This window comes from Abramis brama, assembly GCF_963993115.1.
Source record: "Abramis brama genome assembly, chromosome: 13".
NCBI lineage: Eukaryota > Metazoa > Chordata > Actinopteri > Cypriniformes > Leuciscidae > Abramis > Abramis brama.
In genome coordinates, this window is record NC_139975.1 from 5,789,409 (window position 1) to 5,812,274 (window position 22,866).

At 35.0% G+C, this 22,866-nt stretch overlaps 3 protein-coding genes across 10 annotated transcripts; 2 read left to right on the forward strand and 1 right to left on the reverse strand.

Annotated features, from left to right (window-relative positions):
- Window positions 1–312: 312 nt before the first annotated feature.
- Window positions 313–5,863, forward strand: cd74a (CD74 molecule, major histocompatibility complex, class II invariant chain a). Of its 2 annotated transcripts, none has more exons than XM_084132599.1 (8): window positions 313–571; window positions 2,035–2,204; window positions 2,413–2,525; window positions 2,622–2,673; window positions 3,873–3,968; window positions 4,046–4,243; window positions 5,340–5,357; window positions 5,475–5,863. In XM_084132599.1, the coding sequence occupies exons 1-8, from the start codon at window positions 498–500 to the stop codon at window positions 5,477–5,479; spliced, it is 726 nt and encodes a 241-aa protein (XP_083988725.1). In that variant the 5' UTR covers window positions 313–497; the 3' UTR covers window positions 5,480–5,863. The 2 variants fall into 2 exon arrangements, with proteins under 2 accessions (XP_083988725.1, XP_083988724.1); XM_084132598.1 differs by having other exon boundaries at window positions 386–571; window positions 3,870–3,968.
- A 2,143-nt stretch (window positions 5,864–8,006) lies between these two features.
- LOC311095518 (uncharacterized protein) lies at window positions 8,007–10,927 on the forward strand. Its single transcript, XM_084134052.1, has 7 exons — window positions 8,007–8,293; window positions 8,417–8,560; window positions 8,672–8,771; window positions 9,472–9,590; window positions 9,780–9,887; window positions 9,960–10,127; window positions 10,363–10,927. The coding sequence occupies exons 2-7, from the start codon at window positions 8,549–8,551 to the stop codon at window positions 10,564–10,566; spliced, it is 711 nt and encodes a 236-aa protein (XP_083990178.1). The 5' UTR covers window positions 8,007–8,293; window positions 8,417–8,548; the 3' UTR covers window positions 10,567–10,927.
- Window positions 10,928–13,852: 2,925 nt separating this feature from the next.
- LOC311094604 (uncharacterized protein) lies at window positions 13,853–22,343 on the reverse strand. 7 transcript variants are annotated; one of them, XM_084132665.1, is made up of 6 exons: window positions 22,116–22,342; window positions 15,596–15,928; window positions 14,972–15,205; window positions 14,614–14,685; window positions 14,443–14,535; window positions 13,853–14,355 (listed from the first exon to the last, which is right to left on the reverse strand). In XM_084132665.1, exons 1-6 carry the CDS (start codon window positions 22,162–22,164, stop codon window positions 14,324–14,326), a joined length of 813 nt encoding a protein of 270 aa, XP_083988791.1. In that variant the 5' UTR covers window positions 22,165–22,342; the 3' UTR covers window positions 13,853–14,323. The 7 variants fall into 7 exon arrangements, with proteins under 7 accessions (XP_083988791.1, XP_083988790.1, XP_083988789.1 ...); XM_084132664.1 differs by having other exon boundaries at window positions 14,443–14,544; XM_084132663.1 differs by having other exon boundaries at window positions 13,853–14,366; window positions 22,116–22,338.
- Window positions 22,344–22,866: the final 523 nt, after the last annotated feature.

Sequence of the window (22,866 nt, forward strand, 5' to 3'; positions counted from 1 at the left end):
TGTATATAATAGGCTATACAAGACAGAGAGATAGAAATATAAATGTCACACTTTGATGCATATTTTTTCATGTGGACCTGAATGCATTTAATCTAAACATGATCTTAATAGTGATTTAACGGAATTATTAGAAAGTGTCACCCTATTGATGTCAAATCCCTCTCTGAAATATTTTATCATTTTGCTCAAAAAACTGAAAGTGGAATATTTATGTTCAGTGTTTTGTTTTTATCAAGCACTTTCTCATGGCCATATATTAGTTGAAGTTTCAGTCTCTCCATCAACTAATGACGCTGCTCTCATCAGCCAATCACATTTCAGATGTGAAGATGCCCGAATCAGGTTCAGGTTCACATCTGTAGAATCAGGGGCTTTCCGCCACACACATCCTGAAAAGCGGGTTTCGTAAGTGCATAAAACCTTCTGGAAGTCACAGTGACTTTCATTCGGGATAAACACACACACTCTCTCACTCACTCACTCTAGAAACAGCTGTGATGGAAGATCATCAAAACGATGCGCTGATTCAGCGCGTGCCGAGCCAAGAGACCGTCCTGAGCCGCGGAACACGGTGATGTTTGTTTGTTTGTTTGTTGGACATAATAAAAATAATTTGTTAGTTTCAGTAAGTTATATATTATTAAATGGCATTAGTGCATGATAGCAATAACAATATAGCATGTGTGAGGGTAAATGTTCAAGAATGCATGCTTTGAATGATCCTTTGAACTTTTTCTTGCATGCAAAACTCCAGTATTGTGCGTGTAAATTTAAAAGCATTAATTAGGCCTATTAATGACAATGAATAATTGTTACAATGATGCCGTGGCTCAAAAGTGACGCAACAAGTATAAACTCATTTTGATACATATCTTAAAATTCCACTATAGGAAGATGGAAAATCAGAAAGATGGAAATAAAACTCTGCCTCGCTACCGGTGACGTCACACGCGCTGCCGTGATTGATTGGTTGTTTATATATTGGACAGGTTTTTTGTTTTGTTTTCTTTATGAGCTGTTGACAAATTATTTTCTTTTTTAATGGAATTTTATGAATGTTTAACTCTATATTTTGGGAGCTGTATTGTTTTAATAACTTTTTTTTTTTTTTTTGCCTTCACTAATAGCCTACATTTGAAAAAGTCCTGTGGTGTGACAAATACATTTTTAAAACTACAAATATTCTATGTAGTCTCAATTAATATGACGCCATGAATCTGAATGTAATAGACTATTATACAAGATTTTTTTTAAAATAGCACATAAAATACCCAAACAAATCTTATCATATCATATATCATATCATATCATATCATATCAAATGTTCATTTAAATTTTAATTAGCAGTTTTAGCAGTAGTTAGGTTTGTTCATTTTATATATAGGCATATATTTTTTTGTATTTATTCATGTATATTAGTTATTTTTAAAACTTGTTTCAGTTTTAGTTATTTTTCAGGAAGTTACACTAAATAAAAATTAGAAATGTTGCCTTGGCAACTTTTTCATATTTTATTTTATTTTAGTTAATGTTATTTATTTAAAGCAACTAAAATAGTCATGTTTTAATGGTTTTAATTTGAGTTCTGACTAACTAAAATATCCCTGCATTGGACATTCATTGTTGTTTATTGTCTTCCTGAAAACCGGAATCAGTCAATCTTATTTTTAGTTAAGAATTTAAACCATATAGATTTAAATTTTTTCAATTAGCAGACTCCAAAGTGACTTACAAAAGAGGATTATTTCAAATGAAATCATCCAAAAATAGATGCAGGATTTGTTTCTCCTTCTCTTTTCTTTTAATCAAATGAAAAGCACATCACCCACAAAAAAATTCCCAGGATCTCAAACGATAGTGGCGTGAATCATAGAAATATTCCCTTTTACTTGAAGGGGAATGCACTTTTGTTGCCGGTCAGATGATGGTGTTATTACAGATAAACACCCACAGCAGTGACCTTCAGTGTGGAAACTCCCCTGAACAGCAGAACGCCTCGTCTAATGGTGTGTGTGTGTGTGTCTCCGTCTGCAGGAACCCCAATGGAAAGGCGCTGAAGGTGGCCGGACTGACGGTTCTGGCCTGTCTTCTGCTGGCGGGTCAGGCGCTGACCGCGTACTTCGTCTGGGGCCAGAAGGAACACATCAGTGCTCTGACCAGCGGCCAGGAGAAGCTGAAGACTGAGCTGACCCGAAAGATGTCAGGTATATTTAACCAGTGCATCAAAAACATTCATCAAACACGGATCGCTTTACATGCTATTCATTTACAGAAATACAAGCATCAAATTATTCATGCATATTGTCCCAGGCCTATAAATACCAGTTCTCACACCTTTCAAAAATATTTGTTTAAAAGGCAGATGAGACTTATATGCATATCATGTTCATCTTTCATCTTTCATCATGTCAGCTGGTCCTCCAAAAGTGATGCACCTTCCCATGAACAGCATGCCCCTCCTGAAGGATTTCTCTGACGAAACCTCTGACAAGACCACTGACAAGAAAAAGAGCTCTCCCCTCTTGGTGAGGAGAAACAGCAAATGATGATAGTTGTCAATAGTGGCGCTTGGGTTTCTGTTCATTCAATTCTGAATATCTGTTTCTTATTCTTTTCTGTAGAAACTGCAGCCAGTTTTCACAAACCAGAGAGAGGGCAGCGGACAACTGGACGGTACAGTCTCCAACACACAGAACACGAGAGAGAAATAAATAAATCACATGAAAAATAATGTAATGTAATACATTATTTATATATTAAATATATAAGATATTATAAACAAATTTAACATATAATAATAATAATATATTGGCAGCATTTTTAGTAATTGAATAAAGCCGGAAAAAATAAAAATTAGATGGATGAAAAACTTTAGAAATGTTTCCTTCGCAACTAACTAAGTACTAATGTTACAAAAATAAATATTCATATATTTAAATATTTTAAAAATGAAAAAGCACATAAAACCAATATATAAAAACCAATAAAGCTTAAACTAAATATACAAAACTATAAAAATAAAAGCTAATATACAATATTTGAAAAACATCACCCTACAGAACACAAGATAAATAATGTGAAAAATAAATGTAATATATTACATTATTTAACATATAATTAAAATTATGTATATAAAAAAGCTAAAATTAAATAAAATATAAACATTAGATGGAAAAACTTGTTGCCTTTGCAACTAACTGAAATAAAATGTTTACGTTGATGAAAAAGAAAATTGAAAAAAAGCTAAAAAGAAATATTAATATTCAATATTAAAAATATATTATATAATTATTTAAAATAATATTAAAAACATAAAAAACAAAAGCACATACAATTAAATAAACTAAAAATTAATTAATTAAACTAAAAACCAAAAACTAAAAAAAAAATATGTTTGAAAATCACCAACACAATCACCAGAACACAAGATAGATAAATAAATAATATGAAAAGTAAATGTAATATATTACATTATTTATATATCTATCTAAATAAATAAATAAATAATATGAAAAATAAATGTAATATATTACATTATTTATCTATCTATCTATCTATCTATCTATATCTATATCTATCTATCTATCTATCTATATATATATATATATATATATATATATATATATATATATATATATATATTAGCATTTTTGGTAATTGAAATAAAGCTGTAAAGCGGTAAAAGTGAAATTGAATTAAAGCTAAAAAATATTAATATATTTAAAAAAAATTAAAAATGACAAAAGCACATAATTGACAAAAATAATAAAAAAATGTCATGCGTAACAGCACCTGTGACCACATTCTCAATATACTGTCTCACAAGCTCTTATCCATTATTGTTGAACTAATTCTTCATGTTCTGTCAGAAGGTGGTAGACTGATGCCGAAGAGGATGAATGTGCCAATGAGGAGTCTGCCTCTGCTGGTGGACGCAGATGAGGAGATTAAGAGCTCACCTGCATCAGGTGAGACACACACACACTCTCACACACTCACACACACCTCACGCAGATCTCCATGTGACACGCGTGTCTCTCTGCAGCTGTTGAGGTGGAGAGCAAGTGTAAGCTGGATTCTGAGAAGCAGGTGAAGCCCGGGTTCTACCAGCCTCAGTGTGACGATCAGGGCAACTATCTGCCCAAGCAGTGCTGGCACAGCACCGGCTTCTGCTGGTGTGTGGACAAAGACGGCAAGCAGGTCGAGGGCACACTCACGCGCGGGCCACTCCAGTGTGACTCAGGTGCGTTTCATGACAAGGGTATTAATGTGCTTTAGAAAATCCTTTATTATGTGCTTTATCCTTTGAGAAACAAGTACCTAGTACAGTAACAGTTCACTAAAATTGCTATGTTATGACTATGTTATACTATGTTTTTATTTTAGAATTATTTATATACTATTTTAATATTTTTTCTTTTCTTTTTTAATTTTAGTTTAAGTTTTATTCATTATTTATTATTATTAGTGTACACATAATTTACATATTTCTATTTAGCTTTAATTTATTTTTATTGGTAATATTAATACTTCAGCTTAATTATTTCAGTTAGTCGTCAGGGCAACATTTCTAATGGTCATTCAAGTTTTTTGAGTTTTCCATCTAATATTTATATTTTATATTATTTCAGCTTTATTTCAAATAAAGAAAAATGTTTAATAGTTTCAGTTAACAATATAACAACACTCAGGTCTCTTTTTTTATTGTGTCATAAAAATGAAAAATAAATCTGGACTAATTTTAGTATTATTTATATACCATTATAATATTTAACAATATTATAAATTAGCTTTTAATTTTACATTTTCAATTTTCAATTTACTTTGTTATATTCATATTGGTATGTGCTTTTGTCATTTTTATTCATTAAAAAATCTATTTAGCTTTAATTTATTATTTTATTTATTTAAATTTTATTTCTTAAACTTCAACTTATTTCATTTTAGTCAGTTGCAATGCAATGTTTAGTCATTTTAGTCAGTTGCAATGCAATGTTTAGTCATTTTAGTCAGTTGCAATGTAATGTTTAGTCAGTTGCAAGTTTTTAAGTTTAAATTTTTCATCTAAGATTTATATTTTATTATTATTTATTTCGGCTTTATTTCAATACCCGCAAGCAACATTGTCTGCTAATATAATTTGTCATGAAAGAGTTGAATTAAATGCAAAGTAGTACAGTAAATAGGCTACAGTTTACCGTAAGTACATACTGTGAACAACCAGTGGAATATAAACTAGAAATGAAAAGTCAATCAAAATAAATCATTAGTCAATCACTTGTAATGTAATTCTTCTCTCTGTTTGTTTTGTGCATTTCTCTGATGATGGTTCATCACAGCTCCTGCTGAAGTTTCGGGTGAGTCTCTATGCGTGTCATTTACTGCTTTACCCCAAAACACTCATGTAGTGATAGTGTGCTAAAATACCAGCACTAATGCTCTCTCTCTCTCTCTCTCTCTCTCTCTCTCTCCAGAGTAAAGCCAGTGCATCCACAACAGGACCATCTTCTCCAGCAATAAAGAATAACAGTTTAAATCTTAATAACTGTCACTATTGCCGCTCCTGAGGATCAATCTGTCCATTTGGACGTACTTCAATGGAAATAATCTAATAACCTTTCAACTCAAGGTCTCTAATGATCTGCGTTTAATATAGATACACATAAGTATGATGTTTCTAGGAGATGTTAACGCTGGCCTAACCCTTATTCTAATAATATCTATAGTAAGTTTTCTGTGTGATACCATCTCTTTGTTTTAATTTTTAACCCAAGGCATGTTGTTCGAGGCGGATGAATATCAGAGCGATTGTAAGAGTGTAAATAAAAGGCCTTTAATAAACACATGCTGTTTCCAAATGTGACTGTGTCTGTGATCTGTGAAACGGTGAAATTTAATTTATTTAAAGATTATTTACACTATAAAAATAATAGAAAAGCCAGAAAAGGGTGTAAGAATGAATATTACTTATTAAACAGGAATATCTGAATAATCTCTATGCATTAAAGTAGAAGATCATATGCACATAAATGCATGAAGCCACAGCTGGAGGTTAAAATATACTGAATAATATTACATATGCTGTCTGAGCAAACTAAATAAATCGCACATGGCAATAAAATAAGACAATAAGTCTTTGCAATACAGTAAAATAACAGGAAAAGTTATATGAAGTGCTTTTCAGATCACATATGTTGATCAATGTAATAATATATGCGATAATATGATTTCATTATTCAATAATTGTGCAAAACAGCTGCACATAGAGTGCGTAGTTCATATGTAAATATGAACAGTTATGCGAAAAACATGCAGATTAGGGTTTTTTAAATATCCGGTCTGACTCATGCACTTCCTCTTTCAGATCATTTTCACTGAATAATAGATAGATAGATAGATAGATAGATAGATAGATAGATAGATAGATAGATCTTCAGTTCAGTTTCAGTTTATATCCTGATGTGTGGACGCTTAAGCTGTGTGTTGATGAAAACCCTGTGAAAGAGAAAATACAGAACTACTGTGACCTGCTGTTTCACTGTATAAAGAGCCTCTTTCATCACCGTTTACAGAGAGAAGAGACTTTACCTGAGTAAATGTATTCATCTCTGTTGTGTTGAACACCTGTCATCACTGATCTCCTGTTGTCTGATCAGTTTATTACTGTAATAAACCTCCAGCAACTGGGTTCTGACTTACTTATGAGTTTGGTGTGTTATTACAATATTCATAATATAATATAAAAGATAATGTAAATATAAAAATAAAGCCTAATAAAAAAATATGAACTAATATACAGTATATATATATATATATATATATATATATATATATATATATATATATACATACTACCGGTCAAAAGATTTAGATCGGTAAGATTTTTAATGTTTTTTAAAGAAGTGTCTTCTGCTCACCAAGGCTGCATTTATTTGATTAAAAATACAAACATATTGTGAAATATTATTACAATTTAAATCATCTGTTTTCTATGTGAATATATAGTTGTGTAATTTATTCCTGTGATCAAAGCTGAATTTCCAGCATCATTACTCCAGTCTTCAGTGCACATGATCCTTCAGAAATCATTGTAATATGATGATTTGATGCTCAAGAAACATTTATGATTATTATCAATGTTTAAAACACTTTTTTACATTTTTATTTCATGATGCTATGATGTATAGAAAGTTCAAAAGAACAGCATTTATCTGAAATCTAAAGCTTTTGTAACATTAAACACTACCCTTCAAAAGTTTGGGGTCAGTAAGAATTTTATTTTTATTTTTGATAAATAAAATAAATCAATACTTTTATTCATCAAGGATGAGTTAAACTGATCAAAAGTTACAGTAAAGACATTTATAATGTTAGAAAATATTCTATTTTAAATAAATGCTGTTCTTTTGAACTTTCTATTCATCAAAGAATTCTGAACATTGAGTTTTCAACATTGAAAATAATAATGAATGTTTTTTTAGCATAAAATCAGCATATTAGAATTATGTGTGTAAGTTGATGAACAAATTAAAATAAAATTGAATTAAAGCTAAATAGAAATTAAATGTATATAAAATAATATTAAAATTAAAATAAATTGAATGAAATTCATTGAAGACTAAAATGTAAATGAAAATATAAAAATGAAAACTTGTGTGTATGTATATATATACAGTATGCTTCACTAACGTCACTTTCTTTCATCATATCTGAAGTTTTGTTGATTGTATCAGGTAGAGTTTCCATGGTTTTTAATTCAGTTCTCCTCAAGTCCACAGCTGAATTTATGGTAGAAATAATTTGTGATGTCACTGAAACCACTAAACGTATACAGTGAAACTGATAAGAAGAATGATTTGCTCAGTTCAGCTGATGCTAAAATATCTATTTCTTGTTAAATATCTCAATCTTCCTTCTCTTTCTCAAAACAGAAATGCTCAGTTTCATTTCCCTGTTTAAGTAAAAGTAACATGATTAAAAAAACATTGTGACTTCCTTAAAATGATGCATTTGCAAATGAGAAATAGACAGGAGATCAGCGAGGAGATGAATCTCACGGAAGACAATCAGAATAAACTGAGCGCATGATTATGACTCATACAGATACATTTAATCAGTGTTCATTTTAATTTTTATTGTTAGTTTTTGTTAAAGTTTTAGTATTTTTTGTGTGTACATTTTGTTATTTGTATTAGATTTTTTACATTTCAGCTTTAGTATTAGTTATTTTAGTACATCAAGTTAAACTGAATGAAACATGAGAAATGTTGCCTTGGCAGCTAGGTGAAATAAAGTACGTTTAAGTTTTTTTATATGTTATTTTATTTCAGTTAATGTTTACTTTATTTGAAGTAACAAACTTTTTTTTTCTTCTTTGTTATATAACCCTATAACCCTGGATGCAACATTTAAACAGCCACACACAGACACGGGTGAAAGTGAACACTGAGTAATGAATATTTCAGGAGAGTGAAACCACACACACACACACACACACACACACACTCTCCCTCTCTCTCTTCAGTTCAGAGAAGCTCAACACAAGAACATGGACACATCCGTGAGTAACAAAAGAGTAATAAATCTGCTATACATAACTGCTCGTGTTTTGTGTGAAAAATGAGTTTAATGCTGATGGAGTTGATACCGTGTGTGTGTGTGTGTGTTGTAGGTGGCTGATGGAGGCAGAGCTGAAGAGGTGTGTGAGACAGCGGACAGTAAGACAGATCTGCAGGAGCTCCTCAGACAGGAGATGGAGATGCATATTACTGGTACATCGGTTACATATTGACCATAACCACGACTGAACAATTGCTAGATTTTTTGCTTTCACAAATATATAATTTCTTTAAAGAAATTAAAGAAATAAGGGATTTAAAAGGGATCAAAGAAGAAGAAAAAAGTAGAAAATCAACTAGAATCTAGTGTATAGTAATGCATTTTAACTATATGCAAATTATATTTTGTATTTTAAAATATGCATTTTATAATATTTCATATGCCTAATATGCAAACGGATCTGTTAAAGTCTCTGGTCTCCCATTCAATTACAAATTTGTTTGTTTGTTAGATTATTTTCTAATATTTATATTTAATTTTATTCAACTTGATTTCGATTAACAAAAATGCTTTTAATAGTTTTAGTTGTAGTTAACAATAATAGCCCTGAATGGAAGCATCGTGCTGGAATATATATTCGGCTTCTGTGAACATTAAACCCCGCCTTCTTTTATTTGATTGGCCATCTCAAATATTTTGACATTGACGAGCACTAGACCTCAAAGGCGGATCGGCCTAATAAAATAACTCTGAAAACTTGCTGTCATCCTAACAACACAAAGAAAAATGCAGTGCAGAGCAACATAAATAATATCAAATCTTGGGGGACAATTTGTTCATATCTAATTATTGGAGGGAACTTACATCCTTGAACTAGCATGATGATGATGATGATGATGATGATGGTTTCAGAGGGCAGGACCAGCATTCAGAGGAATCAGGAGAGGATGAGCCGAATCAGACAACTGAAAGAGGAGATCAGATTACAGGAGACACACAGAGAATCCCACCAATCACACGCCACTAGCATGGTGAGTGACCAATCAGGAGTCAGGAACTCAGTCCTGTGCTGATACCTGATAACACAGTCCAGCACTCAACCAGCATTCATTTTAGTAAATGCATTAACTAATGGGACGTTATTTTAAAGTGTTAGCATATTGCACAAAAACGTATAAAGCAGGTGTTTTAACTTGTGTGTGAATGTGTTTGTCTCTCAGGGGGTTCATGAGAAACTCCTGGAGCGCAGAACGAGACTGAGAGAGACTCACGAGAGGCTGATCGAGGATGAACTGATGAAGATGGAGAGAGAACTACAAGAGGAGCAGGTGAGAGCAGCTGAACAAGAAGACCTCAAATGAGCCGTTCTGATCATGTGACTGTCTCCGTCCCGTCCGCAGGTGAGTGGTGTAGAGGGGGAGATGTCGTACCTGCGCAGAGAGAGACACATCCTGGTTCTTCAGATCGAGGCGCTGCGCAGGGAGAACCAGCAAGCGTATGTGGACCTGGAGGACCAGAACCAACACCACCAGCAGGAGGTCCATGAGCTCAGAGAGGAGAGTCTACAGGTGACAACACGGGACATTTACGGCTTTTTAATGACTGGAAAACCAAATTAAGAAATGAAGAAAACCCAACATGTTATAAGAACGCCATTAATATCTGTCGTCTTCCTGTTCTGAATGCGAAGACTATAGGCTAGACTCATGTGCTAAAGTTTTGTTTCAATATAGTGCCCAAGTTTCCATTTCCCATCTGAATGCTGTCATCTAGTGTCAGGTCTGTGTTCTGCACTCTGTCCAGGTGTTCAGGGCGTTTCGTGAGGTTCTGGAGGAGCAGAGGACGATGTCAGAGAGCAGGTACAGGGCTCTTCTCATAGACGCCATCCAGGACGCGGTTCAGCTGTCCTCACAAAACCTGCAGCTCCAGGAGGAAGTTCAGCAGCTCCGGAAAACTCACTTCCCACTCAATGACACCGCTGATCCAACATGGTTACCCAATAAGTAACTGTAAAAGATCAAATCAAGCTTTTTCAGTGATTATAAATGGAAATCATTTCATAATTGATGAGCTGAACTGAATCGACACTGAACTGACTAGAGTTGAATAATGACACTATTGACTTTTTAAGTTTGAATTTGCCTCATTAGCATTAAGTTCAGACATGAAGGCTTATTTGGCTCGTTTTTCTTCAATATATATAATATATTTATTCACTATGGTGTTAAAACTGCAATGTTTAGCTACGCAGAATGTGATACCAAGAAACCAGAGCTGATTCTTATAAATGTATTTTTGACATGATTAACATATTCTTTCCTGATCTGAACATAGGAATATTGCTCATACATTGCTCTTGCATCTCTCACTGAGGGCTCTTCTTCTCTTCCTTTACTCGTATGTTTGTCGATGTTGTGTCTTTGACGGCACACTCCGCGACCCGTTGAGAAACACTAAATAACCCCTGTGGAATAACCCACAGCGACAAATATAATACACAGTAGATCATATGGCCTCTTGATATAGGCCTACACTTTTCTTAGTGTCAGCGGTCTTGATACAACATGACAGATCCGCTCTGATACTGTGATCATTGTTCACCAGTACGATTCCTCAAACCAGCAGATTCACCAGTACAGAAGAAGCACAACTGACTCAAACTACTCCACACATCACATGCACTTTCATGTTTCACACACAGATGGTGGATATAGCTCTTTAGTGCAATTTAAAAAAAAAAAAACTTTATTAAAATTAACACTGAAATAAAAGTCTATTCATGTTTAACAATTAAGTGTCAAAGACAGACACTTTCCTGGTTATTAGCGACATCTGCAGGAGGAATTACATTATTAGGAGTTAATAAATATCATTTATTTTTGTGAATGGATGCAGCACTATCGCCAATAGAAATGGACAACTTTAAAGGCGATTTTCTCAATATTTCGATTTTTCTGTACCCTCAGATTCCAGATTTTCAAATAGATGTATCTCGGCCAAATATTGTCCTATCCTAACAAACCATACATCAATGGAAAGATTATGTATTCAGTTTCAGATGATGTATAAATCTCAATAAAAAAAAAAATTACACATAAGACTGGTTTTGTGGTCCAGGGTCACATATGATAAAACAGAGCTGCGTTTCCCCACATACTCTTGACCAGAAGAAGCGGAAGTGTGTGTCATAATAAAAGCTCCTCGGCTCTTGAGACGTGTGTCGTGCTCGACACATATGATACACGTAGCAATCTCTCCAGCGGCCTCGTTCCGCTACAGTGGCTTTCGTAACGTTAATAAATCTTTAAATCTTTAATCTTTAATACATTACCGGTCATCCATGAATATGATTTTCTGCCCGAGTCTCGTCGTATTCTCCACCAGCTGTAAAAGTGAAGACCATGGCTGTTTCTCAATTCCAAGAACGCAGAGAAGAACGGACTTGTGTTCTCGTGGAGACCGGTCTTGCCAAGCTTTCTTGGAAGAACGAACTCGGAACCGGCCGCAATGACTTCTGGGACACCAGGCGAGTATAGCCAGACTACGGAGAGCCTTGGCACTCCCTATTCAGCCCCATTGTATTGATTTTGGTTGCAGTTCCATTAGAATTCCACTGGGGGTGATCGCGAGCGAGTGCAGACTGAATGGGAGTCAATGGGGCTATACGGCTAAATGTGTCTCTTTCACCCGATTGCCGTTGAGAAATCTCAGATTTTATTGTAGGCTTTGCAAGTTCAACATGGGTTATAGGTCGAAAGTTGAATGAACGAGTACGTATGTCCTTTCGATTTCTTACAGGTTGAGTTGTTGTTGCCCATAACACGCTAGCATTCTGCTAATGAATGCTGATTGGTCAGTGAAGGACTGATTACGACCAGAGATACCGCTTGATGGCATCGTGGCATCCGAAGCGGGACCAGAAACAAACAAAACAAAAACTCTTCTAGCACGTGTATTTACCTGTGTCAGCTGTGTTGTCGATGCCTCGAGAGAAAAGAAAGTGCAGAGCGCGAACTCACCAGAGTGACTGAAGGATTGCCGTGAAGCAGTATCTCTGGTCGTACGATGTGTGTGACGTCATTGACATTTTAAAAGACTTTTTAAAGCAAATAAGTGACTCTAAAAAATCTAACACCCAGCAATGTGTAATTTCTTTGCATCTCCTTTCGATTACAACATTCAAATTACTAAAATTATATCCTGAGAAAAGTGGGTTTTGAGGGGTATTTCGCCATAGACCTCCATTCATTCTGCACTCGCTCGCGAGCGCCCCCGCATGGATAGAGACGTGTTACTGCAACCAATCCAGAACCCGGAAGTAAGCAGAGAGTGCCAATTCTCTTCCTATTAGACATTCTCTGGTATAGCTCAAGTCTGCATTCGATGCATCCTCGGTATCAAGAACACATCCGGGTTCTTTCATGCGTCCTCTGTACTTGCGTTCTTGAGAATTGGGTCTGAACTTCGACGGTTAATGATGACGTAAAACGAGAACACAAGGACGCAAGATCGCTGAAGAACGCATATTGAGAAACACCCAACATCTCCCATGATCCCGCGAAATCAAGGCGTCATCAAGCTACGCCTCTGTTTAGATAACGCGACCTCTAGTGGCGAAAAATTACATAGTGTGCCTTTCATTTTTTTTTATAGCCTATATTGCAAACTTCCAAATGTTTAAATTTGAACAATGTGCACTTTCTGTTAATTAAAATGAAAATTATATTAAAAAAATATATATATAAAAGTCAAATTAGCTTGCATATAACAGTTTTATTTTCATTTACTTAACAGTGTCAACACAGACTCAATTTACAAATCTTAAAGAATATTTATCAATATTATAATGACAAAGATCTGGTAAAGATTAATGCACATATACTGATACTGTATGATCTTCACCGCTGGGAACAGGAGTACATTCCCACATTCCCTTGTGTTATTCCCACTGGACATATCACACATAGTCTATCACACATGCTTTATTGTAAAATCGTGAGTTATATGTTAGCCGGGTTGCTGGGGGCTGTGTCGTCAAACACAAGCTCATGTATTCTGTGTCATCATTAATATGCTATATCTGAATACATCTTCATGACCACTAAAAGATTTTGTGATTTGTGCTCTCAACTCGCCTGTAATTAAAACCCTTCCTGTACATTGTGGATACTCATGAATCAGTGTAAATATTGTATAGGTATATATCTTTGATTTCTTTTCTTTTTTTTCTTTTCTTTTTTTTCTTTTACGGAAGCAGAAGTGTAAAAGCATGGATAGCAAAACCAAGACATGATCAAGAGCAACAGTTTTTTATTCAAGTTAATTTTTCTAGCACTTTTCACAATACATGTTTCAAAGCAGCTTTACAGAAAATGCTTGTTTTAATGTTACAATTTAGGAAATATTCTGTTATCAGCCAGAGATGAGTGTGCACAGTAATATGGCAGTAATATACAGCTATAATATAGTACATGTTAGTTATATAACTTCATGTTTTCAGTTAAGCTGACACAGTGTATATGTTAGGCAGCTATTACAACTTGTGCTTAACGATTACAATATAATGATAATATTAAAATGTCATAGGATAATATCTGAAGTTTGGCATGTCGATCCAAAGTTGCCGTCATCTGAAATCTTCGCAATTGTTGGCGTCGCCTGAAAACATCGTAGAAACAGGAAAGCAAAAGGAGGAGATTCTCATAGATGTGCTGAGATCTGCTGCTGGTCTCATGAATCTTCTGCTGTGTGTTCATGTTCTTCTCTAAATCTTCTCATTCTCAGTTTCTGATCGTCCTGTTTTCTTTCTAAAAGCATCACATTATCATCATCTCTTAATATTTGCATGTTAAATCCACAATGATGATCATAAATGTCTCTCACCTGACGTGCGTCTCATGTAGATGTGAAACCCTCCTAACAGACCAAACAGAACCATCATCTGAAAACTCCAGACCAGCACAAACACCACAGACTCTGAACACATTGAAAACAACAATTAGAAAGAAAATCAATCCATCATGTTTCCTGTAGCGTGTTCTTTTAAACTCGTACCATGTTCTGATGTCTGTGAGCTACTGGTCAGTGTAGAGGTCATACGAGAGGTCACAGCTTCAGTAGTTGTTCCTGTAATAAAACATCACTGTAATCACCGAAACTTAAAACACCTCAACACAAATTACTGCTGAGATCGGGCTGAAATAAACTCATTTTCAGCCAGAAACGTTGCGAGAATGAACTGTGTCCATTGAAGAGAACTCACTGTTTTGCATCACTGGTGTTGGTGTGGTTTTAATAAATACATGGACATTAATTAATTAAAATCTCACCAATCTTTAGTGAGATTCACTCATCTGCATAACTCTTGTTGCTGTATAGTAAATACATGGAGATTCATGTATGAAAAGCTCACCAGGACATTGTTCTACACTAATGCTCTTCTGTCCGTGACTGACGTGGTTCTTCACACTACAGATGATGTCTCCATGAGTTGTGTCACTCAGCTTAATGCTGGTGTCTCCATCCATCAGTGGATCTCCATTCAGAGTCCAGCTGTAGATGAGCTGATCCCCGTCAGAAGAGCAGGACACTGACTTCACCCCACTGGAGAAGCAGATGATTGACACTTCCACTGAGCCAATAGGAGCTGGAGGGCGGGACACATGACAGTCACATGACAGTACAGTCACAACTCAATTTCAAGACATTTTTAACCACATTTATTGCTGTGATGATAGCTGGACATCACTGAATTAAACATGCAGCATAGGCTATATTCATGTGACAACAATTACAACAAATTACTGTTTGAAATGCTTTCACAAACTACTTTGAAACAGTCGGCAATATACAGTGAGCAACTAGTTTTCAATTCTGAAAATAGTCTTAGTACATGGAAAGTTCAGATCCTTTTTAATAATAATAATAATAATAATAATAATAACAACCTTCACAGAGATTCCACTGATTCATTTGCATGAGAATGAGATCATTGGAGATCATGAGATTGTAATGAGTCTGATGAGAGTTACTGTACCTTCAACTTTCACTTGAAGATCTGCAGATGTTACTGAGGCGTCTGAGTGATCAAGTTGTAAAGTGTAATTCCCTGAATCTGCTCTGATCACACGGTTTATTATCAGAGTCCCATTAATGACTGTCACTTCAGGTCTGTTATTATAAAGATCACATTCGTTCTCAAATTTACTGTCATTCTTTACTTTACAAAATGGATCATCTTTGTTGTTGTTTATTCTCTTTATTATCTTCAGTTTATAATTTCTTGCATCCACCATCTGCAGATTGAGTTTGTGATCCAGAGCAGCGTAACAGGGATATTTCTGATCAAACCTGCAGTTAAACTCCATACCTGAAGCACACACACACACACACACACACACACACACACACACACACACCACACACACACACACACACACACACACACACACACACACAGACAGAGAGAGAGAGAGAGATCAACATACAGAGTGCTACTGCTGATGTAAATATTTCTCTCATCATCACTGAAATCATAAACACAAATGCTCAAATATTTTCTCTAAGGAATTACTCTCATGAATTACTGAATATAACCATATTACTGGAGATTTAACTTGGTCTAGTATGTAGTACAAAAAGTTTAATCCAGTCAAACTGTGACATTTCTTTCTTTTTAACCCTTTCATGCATGAATTATGATAACCTCAGTCAGGATTTTTTTCCTATGTGTTTTTATTGCTCTTAGGGCATGAAAAACAAGAATTGATTTTTATTTTATTTTTTTACAAATTTTTCAAAGAGATCTTCAGATGTCCACTTGAGTGGACAGCATGCGGTTATGGTTTAAACTTAAAGAGCATATTGCAGGTTAAAAAAAAATCAAAATGAATATATAACCGTGTATGAAAATATCATATGAAAAGATAATGCAGGATTTAAAATGTTTTAAAACGACACAAGGACACCAATTTAGTAGATAAAGTGAGCGTTTCTTTGACTGCTCGTAAAAAGCGCTTTTTTTCAACATCGCGTCATTTTACGTCACAAGAGGGAAATGTGTGCTGTGCTCTGCCGCAGCTCAGTGCAGAGTAGGTTGGTATTCAGTAAGAGCGGTCGTGGGTCAGTGTGTTTTCAGTAGTTTTTGTATTTCAATTTATCATCGTCATGGTAAATTATTGTGTTTGTGGAGCTTGCAAAAACTCCAGCCTGTCAGGACATCGAGTCCACCGGTTTCCTAACAAGAAAAGGGACGTATCTTTCGTGCCTGGGCGCGGTTTGTGCAGGTGAAGATCGGCTTCGGAAAACGAAAACTGAGCTACTCATCATTGTGTTTGTGTGGACCGTTTATCAGTTTGGACCAGTGCAGCGCGAGCCTGATCAAGCCTGATCAAGCAACACTGTTACTGCCAGATCCAGTAAATAAAGCATTTGAATTCACCACTGAAGTAATAACATCGCTGCGAGATCTAGTGAGAAATATTCACATTTCTCCGTTATTAACGGATCAAACAGCGCTGACGTGGAAACCAGGAATAAACTGTGCAATGAATGAACTATCCAGTGTCCACAGATCAGCAACATTCACCATGGATTTACTGTAGTAACACTACTGTCTGCAACCATGGACGTTTGACAGGAATAGTAGGATAAAATGCTTTCAATTTACATTACGTCGGTTTTATTTTGACATGAATACAATTGCTGCCCTCAAATGTTAATCTGAACTAAAATAAACCTTTGTTTATAGCTACTACCAATATTACATTTCATTTTGTCCAAGGAGCTGTTTTCTTTTATTTGCTTCTAAGAAGAGTCAAGTATAGCTCCATCATTGCTCAAAGTTAAAAAATATCATATTTATGATGTTAGTTTTAATAAAAATAAAAAAATTAATTCAAGGAAATTTCAAGGAAACGTATCTATAAGCTAACACTGGTCTCTCACCAAGACACCTGCCCTGTTCTTCACTATCTCCTCACACCACAACTCAATTTGTCTCCTCTGACCGTTGTTCTGTCTAACATTAATTCTGGCCTGTCCCTGCTTTCTTGGCTGCCTAGCAGGCTCATAATTGTATAGCTGTGGTCCGTCATACGAGTAAGTATGAACAATTTCCTCAGCGTCCGAAACGTCATGCGATCCATTATTTCCCTGTTGTTTGAATCAACCTCTCCCTCGTGCTACGTCACGCCCATTTTCAGATGCGGAAGTAAAATTTTCTCACAAAAACGACTCCAGAAGCCACTGTAGCGTATTTTTAAGTTTTTTTTTAAAGAAAATCTAGTTCCTACATTATTTTTCTATACATTGACTCATTGGGTCTTCTAACCTGCAACATGCTCTTTAAGATATACTATATTAAATATAAGACAATAATCAAACAGATAAAGTATGTGAATTTAACAAACTAATCAATACAATTATATCAAATCATGTGAAAACTATAAAATATATACAAAAAATATAAATGCAAAATATTGCAAAGGCTTCATACAACTTCATACAAGTTGCACTTCGTGTATCTTTGATATCAGAACATGAGGACGTGATTCCATCAGAATTTTCTGGTCTGTCAAGGTACAACTGTGGAAACCACTCAGATGCTCCCTCCAGTGTACCAGAGTATGGAGATTTACCCTTATTAGCTGATAATTCTGATTATGTTCAAGATGGACATGCACATTTCTATCATAGCCCTCCTCTGAGAAAACCTAGCGATACGTTTTTTTCAATCTCATCTGAAATGATCAGTGTTGGGGGTAATGCATTACAAGTAACATGCATAATGCATTCAGATTACTTTTTTGATGTTACAAGTAAAGTAATGTGTTACAAGTAACATGCATTACCTAATCAGATTACTTTTTGATCTAACAAGTAATTAACTACAAGTAATGTGCATTACCTAATCAGATTACTTTTTGATGTAACGAGTAAAGAAACGCATTACAAGTAACATGCATTACGTAATCAATTACTTTTTGATGTTATGAGTAAAAAAACGCATTACAATAACATGCATTACGAAATCAGATTACTTTTTGATCTAACAAGTAAAATAATGCATTACAAGTGTCATACATTATGTAATCACATGACTTTTTACGATGTCAATGAAAATTACATTCTAATAATACAAGTACATTTATTTACAGTAAAAAAAGTCACTGCAGATTAAGTTTTTAACAATATTCACATTATAATTATGAATTGTAGCTGAAATATAGCAATTGATGCATGACGTCCACTACAGTGGACATGTGATTAATCAGAGTTTTCTCTCACTCTAAAATCAAAACTTGGAAAATTTTACTGTGATATGACTCATTAGATATTGCTTGATGCTGCAATATTTTTTTTACCTACAAGAGTCTCCTAGGATAGAAGGAATGGGTGGATATTCCGGAGCAACTTGGCATGTCTGACTGACCCTTGGTCATCTTGGTTTGGAGGGGGAAAAAATCGAAACACAAAGGCTTGCCACTTGGTTGCAATTTATAGGATTGAGTGGACAGCATGCGGTTATGGTTTAAACTTAAAGAGCATATTGCAGGTTAAAAAAAAATCAAAATGAATATATAACCGTGTATGAAAATATCATATGAAAAGATAATGCAGGATTTAAAATGTTTTAAAACGACACAAGGACACCAATTTAGTAGATAAAGTGAGCGTTTCTTTGACTGCTCGTAAAAAGCGCTTTTTTTCAACATCGCGTCATTTTACGTCACAAGAGGGAAATGTGTGCTGTGCTCTGCCGCAGCTCAGTGCAGAGTAGGTTGGTATTCAGTAAGAGCGGTCGTGGGTCAGTGTGTTTTCAGTAGTTTTTGTATTTCAATTTATCATCGTCATGGTAAATTATTGTGTTTGTGGAGCTTGCAAAAACTCCAGCCTGTCAGGACATCGAGTCCACCGGTTTCCTAACAAGAAAAGGGACGTATCTTTCGTGCCTGGGCGCGGTTTGTGCAGGTGAAGATCGGCTTCGGAAAACGAAAACTGAGCTACTCATCATTGTGTTTGTGTGGACCGTTTATCAGTTTGGACCAGTGCAGCGCGAGCCTGATCAAGCCTGATCAAGCAACACTGTTACTGCCAGATCCAGTAAATAAAGCATTTGAATTCACCACTGAAGTAATAACATCGCTGCGAGATCTAGTGAGAAATATTCACATTTCTCCGTTATTAACGGATCAAACAGCGCTGACGTGGAAACCAGGAATAAACTGTGCAATGAATGAACTATCCAGTGTCCACAGATCAACAACATTCACCATGGATTTACTGTAGTAACACTACTGTCTGCAACCATGGACGTTTGACAGGAATAGTAGGATAAAATGCTTTCAATTTACATTACGTCGGTTTTATTTTGACATGAATACAATTGCTGCCCTCAAATGTTAATCTGAACTAAAATAAACCTTTGTTTATAGCTACTACCAATATTACATTTCATTTTGTCCAAGGAGCTGTTTTCTTTTATTTGCTTCTAAGAAGAGTCAAGTATAGCTCCATCATTGCTCAAAGTTAAAAAATATCATATTTATGATGTTAGTTTTAATAAAAAAAAATTAATTAATTCAAGGAAATTTCAAGGAAACGTATCTATAAGCTAACACTGGTCTCTCACCAAGACACCTGCCCTGTTCTTCACTATCTCCTCACACCACAACTCAATTTGTCTCCTCTGACCGTTGTTCTGTCTAACATTAATTCTGGCCTGTCCCTGCTTTCTTGGCTGCCTAGCAGGCTCATAATTGTATAGCTGTGGTCCGTCATACGAGTAAGTATGAACAATTTCCTCAGCGTCCGAAACGTCATGCGATCCATTATTTCCCTGTTGTTTGAATCAACCTCTCCCTCGTGCTACGTCACGCCCATTTTCAGATGCGGAAGTAAAATTTTCTCACAAAAACGACTCCAGAAGCCACTGTAGCGTATTTTTAAGTTTTTTTTAAAGAAAATCTAGTTCCTACATTATTTTTCTATACATTGACTCATTGGGTCTTCTAACCTGCAACATGCTCTTTAAGATATACTATATTAAATATAAGACAATAATCAAACAGATAAAGTATGTGAATTTAACAAACTAATCAATACAATTATATCAAATCATGTGAAAACTATAAAATATATACAAAAAATATAAATGCAAAATATTGCAAAGGCTTCATACAACTTCATACAAGTTGCACTTCGTGTATCTTTGATATCAGAACATGAGGACGTGATTCCATCAGAATTTTCTGGTCTGTCAAGGTACAACTGTGGAAACCACTCAGATGCTCCCTCCAGTGTACCAGAGTATGGAGATTTACCCTTATTAGCTGATAATTCTGATTATGTTCAAGATGGACATGCACATTTCTATCATAGCCCTCCTCTGAGAAAACCTAGCGATACGTTTTTTTCAATCTCATCTGAAATGATCAGTGTTGGGGGTAATGCATTACAAGTAACATGCATAACGCATTCAGATTACTTTTTTGATGTTACAAGTAAAGTAATGTGTTACAAGTAACATGCATTACCTAATCAGATTACTTTTTGATCTAACAAGTAATTAACTACAAGTAATGTGCATTACCTAATCAGATTACTTTTTGATGTAACGAGTAAAGAAACGCATTACAAGTAACATGCATTACGAAATCAGATTACTTTTTGATCTAACAAGTAAAATAATGCATTACAAGTGTCATACATTATGTAATCACATGACTTTTTACGATGTCAATGAAAATTACATTCTAATAATACAAGTACATTTATTTACAGTAAAAAAAGTCACTGCAGATTAAGTTTTTAACAATATTCACATTATAATTATGAATTGTAGCTGAAATATAGCAATTGATGCATGACGTCCACTACAGTGGACATGTGATTAATCAGAGTTTTCTCTCACTCTAAAATCAAAACTTGGAAAATTTTACTGTGATATGACTCATTAGATATTGCTTGATGCTGCAATATTTTTTTTACCTACAAGAGTCTCCTAGGATAGAAGGAATGGGTGGATATTCCGGAGCAACTTGGCATGTCTGACTGACCCTTGGTCATCTTGGTTTGGAGGGGGAAAAAATCGAAACACAAAGGCTTGCCACTTGGTTGCAATTTATAGGATGATGCACCAGGGTCCAATGAAGAGGCTGATGTGCAACTTTGCCATAAAAACCCGTGCAAATTCAAGAAAATGCTTTTTTAATAGCTGTCCACTGTAGTGACCACTATGTGTGAAAGGGTTAAATAATATTTTGGTCTTTGTGTAATGGAGAAACATGATTTGATGAATCCCCATATTATATATATATATAAATGAATGATTACATTTACAAAATATGAAACTTTTTTGTACAATGACAACTAAGAATCAAACACACTTCCTCTCACATTTTGTTAATCCTCCACAAATACACATTATGAATAAGATCAGTAACACTAAGACTAGAGATCACTGCAGACTGTTTTGGAAACACTGTTAATGTAATATTACAGTGTTTTTATTTCAGAGATTCATGAGATTGAACAGCATTGTAAAGTTGACTCACATGCAGCAGTTTGCAGCAGCATCAGCATCAGTCCAAAGATGAGCATCATTTCTCTAAAGTCCAGTTTCCAGAAGAGCCCAACGGCAGCAGAAGAGTGTGGATGAAGCTTCAGATGAGGACATGAGTGTCTGGACTTCAGTCTGTCTGTGTTCTGGCTCTCATGAAGCTCCTCACAGAGAGACTCACTCTGGACTGACACATGAGGAAATATCTGACCGCTTCACGAGAAAAGAGGAAGTTTCCTCATATGGAGGAAGGCAGATGATGGGTGCACTGACAGATCAAGTCTAAGTAAAGACAGTGAAACTAGAAAGGTGTAAAAAGATGAAACTTTTCAGGCACACTTCCAAAAATAAGTGTAAAAGTGCTAATCATATATTTAAAACAGCAAGTGGGAAGGTGGTGTATAAAAAAATATATGCTTATGGTTATCATGATTGTTCTTTTATGAATAATCCTAAACATATTATGCATCTGCTGCTGCATTTATTGAACAAAACTTGTTTTGGAGGTATGAAAGTACATTTTTTCATGAGATATATTTTTTGTCATACTGTCCAGACATTTTGTATGAATTAATCAAAACTTACTTAGTTTGAATTATTGTTTTGTTGACTTCTAAGTGACATGGTTAGCATGTGTAAAAGTCAGTGTGTCTAGCAGGCGTATGATGTTCTGTCATGGCTGATAGGGTTTGGGACAGTTGCAACAAGTTATAAATTGCATGTTTAATAAAGGTTTGTTGCATTAC

What these genes read in the sequence shown, in the direction of transcription:
- cd74a (XM_084132598.1), top strand. Translation starts at nt 498, where the DNA reads ATGGAAGATCATCAAAACGATGCGCTGATTCAGCGCGTGCCGAGCCAA. An exon ending in GTCCTGAGCCGCGGAACACG is followed by an intron (nt 572 to 2,034) that starts GTGATGTTTGTT and finishes CTCCGTCTGCAG; the next exon opens with GAACCCCAATGGAAAGGCGC. An exon ending in GCTGACCCGAAAGATGTCAG is followed by an intron (nt 2,205 to 2,412) that starts GTATATTTAACC and finishes TCATCATGTCAG; the next exon opens with CTGGTCCTCCAAAAGTGATG.
- LOC311094604 (XM_084132662.1), bottom strand. Translation starts at nt 22,164, where the DNA reads ATGATGCTCATCTTTGGACTGATGCTGATGCTGCTGCAAACTGCTGCA. An exon ending in GCTGCTGCAAACTGCTGCAT is followed by an intron (nt 15,929 to 22,115) that starts GTGAGTCAACTT and finishes TGTGTGCTTCAG; the next exon opens with GTATGGAGTTTAACTGCAGG. An exon ending in TCTTCAAGTGAAAGTTGAAG is followed by an intron (nt 15,206 to 15,595) that starts GTACAGTAACTC and finishes CCCGCCCTCCAG; the next exon opens with CTCCTATTGGCTCAGTGGAA.
- LOC311095518 (XM_084134052.1), top strand. An exon ending in AATCACACGCCACTAGCATG is followed by an intron (nt 9,591 to 9,779) that starts GTGAGTGACCAA and finishes TTTGTCTCTCAG; the next exon opens with GGGGTTCATGAGAAACTCCT. An exon ending in GAGAACTACAAGAGGAGCAG is followed by an intron (nt 9,888 to 9,959) that starts GTGAGAGCAGCT and finishes TCCCGTCCGCAG; the next exon opens with GTGAGTGGTGTAGAGGGGGA.